Source organism: Polypterus senegalus, chromosome 8 (assembly GCF_016835505.1).
Source record: "Polypterus senegalus isolate Bchr_013 chromosome 8, ASM1683550v1, whole genome shotgun sequence".
NCBI lineage: Eukaryota > Metazoa > Chordata > Cladistia > Polypteriformes > Polypteridae > Polypterus > Polypterus senegalus.
In genome coordinates this window covers 123,394,479-123,408,227 of record NC_053161.1, presented here as the reverse complement: position 1 = coordinate 123,408,227, position 13,749 = coordinate 123,394,479, and the positions used below count along the sequence as shown (strand labels likewise).

Here is a 13,749-nt window from a genome sequence, read left to right as displayed (position 1 = left end):
TGAAAGGTATGAACACGAAAAGTATGAGCATGTACAGCACTCAATATTTAGTTGGGGCTCCTTTGGCCTGGATTACTGCAGCAATGCGGCGTGGCATGGAGTCGATCAGTCTGTGGCACTGCTCAGGTGTTATGAGAGCCCGTGTTGCTCTGGTAGTGGCCTTCAACTCTTCTGAATTGTTGGGTTTGGCGTATTGCATCTTCCTCTTCACAATACCCCATAGATTTTCTATGGGGTTAAGGTCAGGCGAGTTTGCTGGCCGATCAAGAACAGGGATACCATGGTCCTTAAACCAGGTACTGGTAGCTTTGGCACTGTGTGCAGGTGCCAGGTCCTATTGGAAAATGAAATCTGCATCTCCATAAAGTTCATCAGCAGCAGGAAGCATGAAGTGCTCTACAACTTCCTGGTAGACGGCTGCGTTGACCTTGGACCTCAGAAAACACAATGGACCAACACCAGCAGATGACATGGCACCCCAAACCATCACTGACTGTGGAAACTTTACCCTGGACCTCAAGCAACGTGGATTCTGTGCCTCTCCTCTCTTCCTCCAGACTCTGGGACCTTGATTTCCAAAGGAAATGCAAAATTTACTTTCATCAGAGAACATAACTTTGAACCACTCAGTAGCAGTCCAGTCCTTTTTGTCTTTAGCCCAGGCGAGATGCTTCTGATGCTGTCTCTTGTTCAGGAGTGGTTTGACACAAGGAATGCGACAGCTGAAACCCATGTCTTGTATACGTCTGTACGTGGTGGTTCTTGAAGCACTGACTCCAGCTGCAGCCCACTCTTTGTGAATCTCCCCCACAGTTTTGAATGGGTTTTGTTTCACAATCCTCTCCAGTGTGCGGTTATCCCTATTGCTTGTACACTTTTTTCTACCACATCTTGTCCTTCCCTTTGCCTCTCTATTAATGTGCTTGGACACAGAGCTCTGTGAACAGCCAGCCTCTTTAGCAATGACCTTTTGTCTTGCCGTCCTTGTGCAAGGTGTAAATGGTCGTCTTTTGGACAACTGTCAAGTCAGCAGTCTTCCCCATGATTGTGTAGCCTACAGAACTAGACTGAGAGACCATTTAAAGGCTTTTGCAGGTGCTTTGAGTTAATTAGCTGATTAGAGTGTGGCACCAGGTGTCTTCAATATTGAACCTTTTCACAATATTCTAATTTTCCGAGATACTGAATTTGGGACTTTCATTAGTTGTCAGTTATAATTATCAAACTTAACAGAAATAAACATTTGAAATACATCAGTCTATGTGTAATGAATGAATCTAATATACAAGTTTCACTTTTTGAATGGAATTACTGAAATAAATGAATATTAAATAATATATGATATTCTAATTTTATGACCGGCACCTGTATACTAAGTAATGATATATGACTTAGAGATATCAGGCAGTAAAAGTCAATAAGTTCAACAGCTTTTGAATATAGATAATATTTTAATCAGACAGAAGAATAGATAAGGCAATAGAGTTCACAAAGAGGCCTTTTGTAATACCACTGTTTTAGAACTGAAAATGGAAAAAATGCAAAGGAATTATGTATTATGAGTGAAGAGAAAAACCTCAAAACATAAATATTAAAGAAAACATTCATAAGGTTTTGAGAGTTAAATTGGAGATTATGGTGCCAACAAAGAGAACTAAAGAAAAGTTAAGGGAAGGGACTGATAAAAGTGAACTGTAGCAAATAAGGAATATCACAATGAAGAAAAAGATTTTATTAATTAAAATGATTATAGTATGCATACTATTTTGTAAGTAATAGTGCCATCAGGCAAGACTAAGTAAAACAGTGAAAACATGTTTCTTGTATTCAAAATGTGAAAAGGTAACTAGTAACACTTTGACAGACTAGACGATAGGTAGCAAAGGAAGGCCAAATCTGTATAAAATGTTAGCATTGTACAGCAATAGGGCTGGACTTTGCATTTAAAGAATAAGCCATAGAAGTTGTAGGTAATGATGAGATACATATTAAACACATGTTTGAGAGCAGCAAATCTGTATATGATCTTGGTTGATGCTAGAGCACTATACACCAGTAAAGAAATGCTCATAAATGTGTTGGTGGGTAGGGAGAGGCTAAGAAATACTGCATTTTCCAGAGGACGATACAGAGCAAATAAGGGAAGATTGCTTTTTTTTCCTTGGGATCTCGTCAACACAACACACTATTATGTGTGTACCATATACTATCTCTGTGCTCACCACATATTTTCCAATGTGCATGACTGCATATGAATTATGACATTGGACTGGGCAAAATTCAAAAGAAATCAGAATGTGGACTATAAATAGATCTTGCAAATAAGCTGACTGCAAACTAATAAGTAACTACGAGTAGTTAGCTAACCAATTTAACTTTCTTTTCCTACATGGTAGTGCAGTTGTTAGTGCTACTGCTTTGTGGATCCAGCAACCAGTATTTGAGAGTAAACTTTTATAAACACGGCAGTATACATTGTTGTAGAGTGCAACCATGTGTGTAATATCAACCTATTAAGCAGTGTTTTCTGTTGACAGGAAATTATGTATAGGCATATGCAGTAGTATCTGGTACCCTTATGAAAGTATGTGGTGTGCACAAGGTAGTATGTGATGGGCATATTATTGTTTCCCAGGAAAAAGAGAATTACTCAATGTCCAATCGGGGGCTGTTTAGGGTGACACACTAATTAAATAGGATGCAGCAGTTAAATATTGTAATGTGAAAACACCTGAAGGAATATGGAGAACAAGTGCCAGACAAGCAGCTAAGTAAAGCACATAAACACATAACCTGATTGGGTGTTCAGGAATCGCAGCAAGTGCACCAAGCTATGCTTGATACTACAAAGATGTGAAGAGAAAGTCACAGTGAAAAGAGAATAAAGAATAATACAGGACAGTAATGGCCAAAAAATGCATGTTTTTGAAAATCTATAGTAGCAAGAACAGTGAGAATGAGCATGTAAGCAACTGATTTAATATAGACTGTAAAGCAATGTCATATTGAATATGTTAAATTAATGAGAGACAAGTGAAATGTAAATGAAAAAGAATCAGTTTGAAGACACAAATTTTAAGTAATGGACAATGAAAAAAGGGTGTATTTTGTATATTTAAAAATGTAAGTAGTATCAGAAGTAAAATAGATGAAAATGGAATCCCAAATTATACCTATGAGTGTATCCTCATTACTGGCAAATTAATGTAGTGAAATATGCTGTACTGTAATCCTTCCTCCATCGCGGGGGTTGTGTTCCAGAACCCCCCGCGATAGATGAAAATCTGCGAAGTAGAAACCATATGTTTGTATGGTTATTTTTATATATTTTAAGCCCTTAGAAACTCTCCCACACTGTTTATAAATATTCTCCGCACAGTTATACAGTAAACCCTTGTTTATCGTGGTTATTCTGCTCCAGACAGATAAATGAATTTCCACGAAGTAGGATTCTTTATTTATAAATCTAATATTTTCACAGTTAGAGCATAGAAAACATGTTTACGACCTGGCCCTTCTCAGAACGGTTTCCGATCTTGCACCCATTATTGCAAGAATGAACTGGATGAATGAATTGGATAATTGGGTTTTTAGAATTTTAATTATGCATTGGATTCAGAAAGTACAGGTAGTCCCCAGGTTACGGACATCCAACCTATGACTTATGAACGGGGTCGCAGCTGCGACACATGCGCCTCAGTAACTGCCGCTCCGCCATCTTTGGCCTGCGGATGCTGCAAGTGGTGGCTGGAGGGGGGCGATATCTCTGCTCACGCAGTGTAGTGTCCCTCGGGCATTTCCTGGCGGCAAGCAATGACAGGTGGTCCATAGTCATTGGTGCCACAGCTGTCGCTCGTGTGCAGGACGGAGGCTTGATGTGGCGGTTCACTGCCCGCCCACTACACTGCCGCAGCTACTGCTTCTGACTGGACGCAGGCTGGATGGAGCAGAGGGGGACGTTTCACTGCCTGCCCACCACACACTGTTCATTCCTGGTGGGTGGTGAGTAATGCTGCAAGCGGTGACCCAGCTGTGGCTGAACGGAGGCCATTGAGGGTGAATGAGGCGACGGGGGGTAGCATTGATGTGTACCTCGGGTGGCTGCCTGTTGAATGGGGGTGGTGATAGGCGATTCACTACCTGCCTTTGGCCGCACTGTGTTCGTTCTCGGTGGGCGGAGGCTGCAGACAGCATACTGTAGTGGAGGTGACTGTGTGGTGGGCGGGTGGTGAACCGCCCCTCGCTGCCCCCATTCATTCTCAGTAGCAAGCCTGCTTGTACTGTTACGCACATAGCAGGAAGTTGTCTCTTGTAAGTACATCAGACGTGCTGACGAGGGGCACCTTTCTGCTGTGATAGCATGTACAGTGCTGTACAGAAGAGCTCATCTTAATCTTTTGTCTTCACCCTTCAACAATATCTCTGAAACACAAATTTGATGCAAGTGCTGGTAATACAGTAAAGAAGAAAAAAACTATCACCATTGAAATTAAAGTAGGAATAATAAAAAGGTCAGAGAGAGGTGAAACTCCATAATTCATTGGCAGAGCACTTGGTTACAGTCGGTCATAAATAGCATTTATTAAAATAATGTACTTGTTGTAAAATACAAATTCAACTTAAGTACAAACCTACAGTCCCTTGTCTCGTACGTAAACCGGGGACTGCCTTACTGGCTGGGGCACTCAAGGACAGTCAGAGACTTTTCATCATGCCACTCCAGTACTGTTTTGGCTGTATGCTTTGGACCATCATTGTCTTACAAGGTGTACCGTTGTCATAGTCTTGAGTTCATGTACATTCTGGGTTTGGGACCTTGTATATGCAGATGTGTGTCTTTCTAGACAATGTCCAGTCAATTCGGTTTGTCACAAGTGGATCAAGTTCTACATACATCTCAAGGAGAATTAAAAAGAATAGAATAAGATTTGATTAGATAGATTAGATAAACTTTATTAATCCCATGGGGTAATTCAAATTCAGAATGCACCTGACCGTAGTTTAAAATGTCACAGCAAAGGTTCTGAATACTGTTATAAACAAGAAATTTCAGTTTTTGATTTTAATGAATTTACAAACCTTTCTTTAAACATTCTGAAAGTTTGTCATTATGGGTTATTGAGTGCAGACTGATGGGTAAAATGGCAAATTTGTCAATTTATAATTAAATCTACAATAAAATAAAGTGTGCAGGTAGGTCTGACAACTTTCTGAATCTACTGTATTTACCTAATTGAGTGCATGGAATAATTTATTAGAAACAATTTTCACTGCGCTGTATGTTTATTTCAGTTAGTTGCGATGTGGTTAGTTCAGTTGAAACAAAAATAGATGTACTTTTGTAGTCTTGCATAGTATGGTCATGGTTATAATAAAAATAAAGTATATTTTAAGATCTTGTCAGTTACTGCTTTACTGGCTATATCAGAGTAATTATTTGAATTTCTGTGGAAAGGAAAATGCTGCCATATTGTTTATTAGGCTGACTATACTAAAAGAGCAATATTTAATTGACAGCATTTTAATGTTTTAAGATGCATTTTCACTATTTTTTCAGATATTGACACAGATCATTTATAGGCAAGTTTCTGTTTATTTCTGTCTCAGAATACAATGAAGTTTGTATTGTCTCATCTCTGTAAATATTGAAGGTTTTCACTTGGAGAATATATTTGGTAAAGCTGTAACAAAAAATGACATTAAATGCAATTTTCATGACGTTTTACATAAACCAGCTTGTATATTTATTTTTTAAATCAAATCGTGTTTACATAGTAAGAAAAATATTTAGTATTTATATTCGCGTTTTGTTATCTCAAGCTGAAATTCAGTTTTTTTTTTTTTCTTTTTAATACACTGCCAAAATGCTGAAAAATGACCACTTGGTTATCGCAATTCCTATTAAAAAGGTGTCCCAGCTAGGAATCAGGTCTGGCTTCATTATAACAAAGCCTCATTCTTTTTGGTTTGTAATTATTCTTTTCACCTCCAATCCCCCTTTTCACAGTTTTTCCACTAAAAAAAAAGATTAGATTTCCAACAAAAGACAGAGAAAGTGTGATGTGGAAGGCTAGTGCACACTATAAATGTGAACTTGAAATATATTTTGTGGTTGTAGTAGGAAGCCCGTTCATAATAAAGTAAACACATATATACGCTTATTCACGCACACAAGGCCAATTTGAAGTTGACAGTTGTCCTAGCGTGCTTTTATAAATTAAGGGAAAAAACCCAAATAGACATTGAGAAAGCATGCGCATTCTGCACAAGCACCATTCTTCTGGAAGGCCACCATATTTACTAAGGACTATAAAGCTGTAAATAAATAATGGGAAAATGAATCAATTTTGTGCTTATAATGGGTGTTCAACTTCTTACAGAAAATAAATATTTAAACCAGAATCAATGTTATGATATCTTCACATCTCATCTAGGAGTAAAAAGAAACACTTAGCCTTGACAGAAATAATGATTTGATTTATTTATATGTGATATATATCGATATTGACCAATATGAAAAAAAATATTCTAAGATTTTTTTTCACATTACCCAACTGTAAGTAAAGGTAAATTTTAACAAACTGTCATGCAACAAAAATACAAAAGTTATGTCAATACACTGAAAAACATAGTAATAAAGAAAAATTTGTCTTTTGCCTGTTGATAGTCAAATATTTGCTGAAAATGGAGTACATAGTACTTAGACATACAGTACTTTCCAAAAGCTATTAAACTAATTTGAATTCCTGATAATCACAGGTCAGGTGGGTTTGGGGTTATGATCTATAATTACAGTAGATAAGAGAGAAAAAACATTTAGTAGCTGAATATCAATTATTATAAGAATAACAAGTTAGAACATAGGCTGACAGGCTCTGGCATTAAATGGATATTTTCCACATTTGTCATAAATGGCTATGGCTCATTATTTTATAACTGACCTTATCCTTAAGCCACAGTAGATGTTTGTCGGTCTTAATAAGAATATGCTGTGTTCTGTTGCAGTTGTTGATATTTGTTCATATTACCTGTAGGTCATGTTGAAAAGTTTCTTTTTGGGCATTTCAGCTTCACATTCATCCAAGGATTTAACTAAGGGCTTTAACCTGTAATTATTATATGTCTCAAAGTAGGAAAGTGATCCTAACTGGTTCTAAAATCTCAGGGTAATGCAAGTTTTGTCCTACTCCTCAGAGTAAGAATAAATGCATTTTTTTCAGTTTTCCTAATTTAGGAAGCCAACCCCAAATTCTCAAGGCTAACTTGCTAGGGTGTGCTAGAAGATAATGTTCAGGCAGAGACTGGCACACACACATAATCTTGTTCAAAAATATATAGGGATTTATTTTTTTTCTGTAATGAAGCAATCAATTTTGTCCAAATGATTTAAGGTAAAATAGATACATTTTGTGTATTTTTTGTGGCAACAGCATGAATTAAATGACTTAAATTACATTAACCCATATACATTTTTTATGTTGTTTCAGGATGCATCTAGAACATCTACTGGCAGATTTAAAAGGTAAGAAAAACAGCAGATTTTTTTCTAATCAACAGAAGTTTACTGTTGTTATTAGATATTAACATATTTTCTGTTTTCATTTCTCTTAATACACTACCAGTGAAAAATTTTAGAACTCCTCGTTTTTTTCTGTTTTTATGTAGCACTAGGGTGTTGTACCATCTTAGCCATTATGGATGTTTGAAAGCTTGCATATTTTAATCTTTCTAGTTAGCCAATAAAGGTGTCATTTTGTTTAACTTCTCACCACATTTTTTATGTAAATCCATGCAGTTTAATGTCTTAATATTTAATGAAATAAAGGCATAAAATAAACAATGGCAATTAAAAATAAGTCAAGGAATCATTGTTTACAAAATTTAGTTCAGATTTTTGATTTTTGCAATTTCTCAAAATAAAACACCTACACTTCTAAGGGTAATGATGCTCTGTCTCATTTCATTTGTTAATTGCTGTTTTCTTGCCATTGTCACTGGCATATTACAATCTTCAGTGTAATATTGTCCAAGTAGTACTTCAGAGGGTGGAGTAACACAGTCTGCTCCATCTCTAAGACAGACAGAGGGTTTTTAGTAATCAACTGAAGTTGGGACACCAGTACAAATTTGTTACTTAAACTTGCAAGGCTTAATTTACTTTCATTGCTGCTGAACTTCTGTTGTTGTAACCTATTTGTTGTTCCTGAAGATGGATCATTTGTAATATTCTGAAAAATTTGTTTTTCAGTTTTTGCTAACGTAATCTTTTAAATATAAACCACTGGCAGTTTACTGTTTACCTTTTCACCATTTTAGGTCATTCATTGCATTTCAGCTAATTAAATTTGAAGAAAAAACGGAAAAACTGAAGTGTTCTCAAACTTTTGACCAGTAGTGTATGATATTGTATAACAAAAAAGATATTCTACTTACTATAAAATAGAACTGCACGCTTAAGAATAAAACTTAAATCAAGAATATTTGTGGCATAACAATTGTTATAATCAGAATATATACAGTATTACAGAAAAAAGTATTTTCCCCTCTGTTTTTGTGCATTTTTAAACATTTCTTCTATTGCCAGCACATATTTAACTTTTATTTATTTGGACAAACGTGTCCTAACTGTAATTTAATAATGCTCCAGAAACCCACATATGTCTTATTGTCCGATTCAAGACTGATATGCAACAAACACCCCCCTCCACCACCCCCCCTCCAGTGTTTATCTTAATTATGGCATGATGTGTACATTGAGCCTGTGTGTTGATAACTATTACATTGGACTAATGTATTTCAAGTGATATTTTTTTCAAATCTCACGAAAGTATTGAAAGAGCCAACCTGAATTATCATTGTCTTCTACACCAGTGTTTCTAAATCTGTTTCCAGGGGAACACTTGGGTTTTGAGGAAACAACAGTTTTGTTCATAATGCCTTGTATCAGTTGTTAACTTCTGGAAAAATTAGCAATTATCAATGAAGAGCCTGAATTTGATGCCACACTGATCTGACCTCACCTAAATGTCTCTAGGTGTATGTATTAACTAAACTGAAGACATTCATATTACTGGGATTTTTTTCTTAATTGTATCACCAAAATGAGTAAATAATTCATTAGATTTTTTTTTATTATTACATGAGGATGTTTTCTGTTTTTTGTAACATCACATTTTTAAAAAGATTTTTAGCAGAAATAATTATGTTCTTATCAAACCAAAACTGTGTCCTTGTGCAATTTTTAAAATATACAGATTGGAGCATGAAATTGTTACCCTGAAGACTTACTTATCACTTCAGGAAACACGTAAAACAAAATTTGACAGTTATAATAAAATCAAAGGCCCAAAGAAGCAAATTATACTTTGGATATAAAGAATTGAAAAGACTTCTTTGATATCTTCACACCCAAATGAATAAGGCAGAAATGAAATGAGGATTACAGTTTTATCCAACTAAAATGTTACGATCTATCATTAGCAAAATATCATTAGTTAAATTTGAATGCCATTTTTCTAAAGGTCTGAACTCAGGATAATGGTTTTTGTGGGTTCTGGATCCATTTAATCTTAATGAATAAGTAAAGAACTATCTATGAATAAAGACGATATGCTGACTGAGCTTTACATATATGTTGTATCAAAAATTTGAAGATTATTTTATTTCTTGAAACATTTTACTTAAAAAAATCATAGTGTGGATTTTTAAATGAGAAAGCATTTAGGTTCTTACTCCAGGTTGCTTCTACAATGTGAAAGGGGATTTTAGACTATCACTGCAATAAAAAAAATACCAAAATAATTTAAATATAACACCTACTGTACATTAAAGCTATCTTTATCAAACCTTATGCCAAATATTTATAAACGTTTTCTTGATTTTTTTTTTTTTTACATTTTCATAGTGTATCTGCAAATCAGAATTTTTTTGTTTATGGCTTCACAGTCCTAAACTATTTAAGAAACACTGTTATACGTACTGTAGTCGCTGTACTGTTGTTCTCCATTATGATTTGCTCCATCAGCTCATTGTTTTCTTCTGTTGTTGATGTTGATAGCCAGCAAAACCTTGAGTCACCTTTAGCACTAGAATTACCAGAGCCTACGAGAAAACTCGTAGATCTGGCCTACCAAAAATCCATTCTAAACCTCTCCGTCAGCGTCTTTTGTCCAGGAAATTTGCCAATAAAGACAAGCAGCCTGCTATTCCATCCCCCCACCATCGCAGAACGTTCACAAAGTTCTCCCAGCTCATGCCTTGATTGATTATCTGGGAGTGAAGTACTGGAATTTTAGAGTGAAAATAATAGATCGTTATTTGGAACACATGCATTTCATCTGTGTTCCGTTTCTACAATAATCTGTGTAAACACATTGTTAAAACAGAAACGCTTTTCATATTTTAGTAATAAATGAGAAAATGTAGGCATCTATACTAATAAAAGGCAAAGCCGTCACTGACTGACTGACTCACTGACTGACCCACTGACTTATCACTAATTCTCCAACTTCCCGTGTAGGTAGAAGGCTGAAATTTGGCAGGCTCATTCCTTACAGCTTACTTACAAAAGTTGGGCAGGTTTCATTTCGAAATTGTACAAGTAACGGTCATAACTGGAACCTACTTTCGTCCATATACTGTAATAGCCTGCAGTTTGGTCGCTGTGTGAGGCGGAGTTGTGTCTTGCATCATCACGCCTCCCACGTAATTAAGTGCCTGTCCATATAAGGTAAATATTCGCGAGAGAAGGACTGTGCTTAGCATATTCATAAGTGCAGCTACTGCGGAAACCCTCCCTCAGGCAAAGTGCAAGAGAAACTTTTAAGTGCCGGGTCTGAGCTAAAATTAAATAAAGTCGTGAACATCGCAAGATCGCACAAGATATTCGCGAGATACAAGTTTAATGGGAAGACGCAGGGTATAAAGCCTCAATGCTAAAGACCTGGCAAAGTCATGCCTTCTCTGCTGGCCTAAAAAAATATCTGAATCACAAACTGATGTTAATTATATTTTGTCCATGAATACTTATTAAATAATTCCAAATAGTCTGTCCGCTTCCTTTCATAGCTTTTCTGATGGTTGTGCTGCTTCCAGACATGTATTTTCGTATTAAAGCATTTAACCAATCACATTTCAGCCATCATTTGTTGCCAGGCAGAGAGGCCTTCACAGTCTGTTGTGCAGGCCCTCTAATACAGAATAAATGTCGATTAAACTGTTGCCTTAACCAATCAGATTTTGAGTTGGTGTCAGTAGGGCCCTCTAGCAGGCGTACGGCAACGTCACCGTATTCAGACCCATTGATTGGATAGAAGCTGATATGAGGAACTCTACGAGGCCACTGAATGCACCGCAGGCGCTCCAAGCACAAGATCATCGTGCACACTACCGCCAACTCCATGGCAGGATTCTGGACAATATAGACCAGATTTCAAGACCACGAAAAACTGATGTTTGTCACGCTTCTCGACCCCCAGAAGTTTCGGGAATACAAGATAAATTTCCCGCATGCAGCCTTCTCCAGTTTAACACAAGAGCAACGGAGCAGTTTTTGATCTGTCTCGGCTAAAAACAGAACTGACTGTAATGTATGCCATGGATGATTTTGCAGGGAAATCTCCCACTAGTCTCCTTGACTTCCTTCATCAGAAAAATCTGAATGAGAGCATGGGGTAGCTGTTCACATTGGTATATTTGGCGGTGATCATTCCCGTGTACACTGCTTCTGTTGAGCGGACATTTTCAGCCCTAAAGCGAATCAAAACTTCTGCCAGAAATACGACAGGGCAGGTTCGATTTTCAGCATTACCTTCGATGGTGATGGAAATGGAGTTTTTGATGGAACTGAAGTGCACGGATAATCTGTACGACACAGTAATTGAACTGTTTTTGAGGAAAGAGAGGAGGATGGATTTTGTTTAACAATAATCCAAAATTTTGGTGAGTAAAATGTTGCGATTTTCCTAAATAATATTGCAAGTTTATGAGTTGCTAGCAAAATACCCGCGCTTCACAGAGGAGAAGTAGTGTGTTAAAGAAGTAATGAAAAAGAAAAGGAAACATTTTGAAAATAACGTAACATGATTGTCAATGTAATTGTTTTGTCACTGTTATGAGTGTTTCTGTCATATATATATATATATATATATATATTATATATATATACACACACACACATATAAACATATATATATATATATACATATAAACATATACACACATATATATATATATACACACACACACATATATATATATATATATATATATATATATACAGTGGTGTGAAAACTATTGCCCCTTCCTGATTTCTTATTCTTTTGCATGTTTGTCACACAAAATGTTTCGGATCATCAAACACATTTAACCATTAGTCAAATATAACACAAGTAACACAAAATGCAGTTTTTAAATGATGGTTTTTATTATTTAGGGAGAAAAAAAATCCAAACCTACATGGCCCTGTGTGAAAAAGTAATTGCCCCTTGTTAAAAATAACCTAACTGTGGTGTATCACACCTGAGTTCAATTTCCGTAGCCACCCCAGGCCTGATTACTGCCACACTTGTTTCAATCAAGAAATCACTTAAATAGGAGCTGCCTGACACAGAGAAGTAGACCAAAAGCACCTCAAAAGCTAGACATCATGCCAAGATCCAAAGAAATTCAGGAACAAATGAGAACAGAAGTAATTGAGATCTATCAGTCTGGTAAAGGTTATAAAGCCATTTCTAAAGCTTTGGGACTCCAGCGAACCACAGTGAGAGCCATTATCCACAAATGGCAAAAACATGGAACAGTGGTGAACCTTCCCAGGAGTGGCCGGCCGACCAAAATTACCCCGACGACTCATCCGAGAGGTCACAAAAGACCCCAGGACAACGTCTAAAGAACTGCAGGCCTCACTTGCCTCAATTAAGGTCAGTGTTCACGACTCCACCATAAGAAAGAGACTGGGCAAAACGGCCTGCATGGCAGATTTCCAAGACGCAAACCACTGTTAAGCAAAAGAACATTAGGGCTCGTCTCAATTTTGCTAAGAAACATCTCAATGATTGCCAAGACTTTTGGGAAAATACCTTGTGGACTGATGAGACAAAGTTGAACTTTTTGGAAGGCAAATGTCCCGTTACATCTGGCATAAAAGGAACACAGCATTTCAGAAAAAGAACATCATACCAACAGTAAAATATGGTGGTGGTAGTGTGATGGTCTGGGGTTGTTTTGCTGCTTCAGGACCTGTAAGGCTTGCTGTGATAGATGGAACCATGAATTCTACTGTCTACCAAAAAATCCTGAAGGAGAATGTCCGGCCACCTGTTCGTCAACTCAAGCTGAAGCGATCTTGGTGCTGCAACAGGACAATGACCCAAAACACACCAGCAAATCCACCTCTGAATGGCTGAAGAAAAACAAAATGAAGACTTTGGAGTGGCCTAGTCAAAGTCCTGACCTGAATCCAATTGAGATGCTATGGCATGACCTTAAAAAGGCGGTTCATGCTAGAAAACCCTCAAATAAAGCTGAATTACAACAATTCTGCAAAGATGAGTGGGCCAAAATTCCTCCAGAGCTGTAAAAGACTCATTGCAAGTTATCAAACGCTTGATTGCAGTTATTGCTGCTAAGGGTGGCCCAACCAGTTATTAGGTTCAGGGGGCAATTACTTTTTCACACAGGGCCATGTAGGTTTGGATTTTTTTCTCCCTAAATAATAAAACCATCATTTAAACTGCATTTTGTGTTTAC

General features: G+C 36.9%; 1 protein-coding gene across 2 annotated transcripts in view; it reads left to right on the top strand.

Moving 5' to 3' along the window:
• Positions 1–13,749, top strand: part of pawr (PRKC, apoptosis, WT1, regulator) — a 279,179-nt gene that overhangs the window by 189,724 nt on the left and 75,706 nt on the right. For both annotated transcript variants that reach the window (XM_039761736.1, XM_039761737.1), the window contains exon 4: positions 7,488–7,522. In XM_039761736.1, coding sequence (XP_039617670.1) covers positions 7,488–7,522 — 35 coding nt within the window. The remainder of the gene's footprint in view (positions 1–7,487; positions 7,523–13,749) is intronic.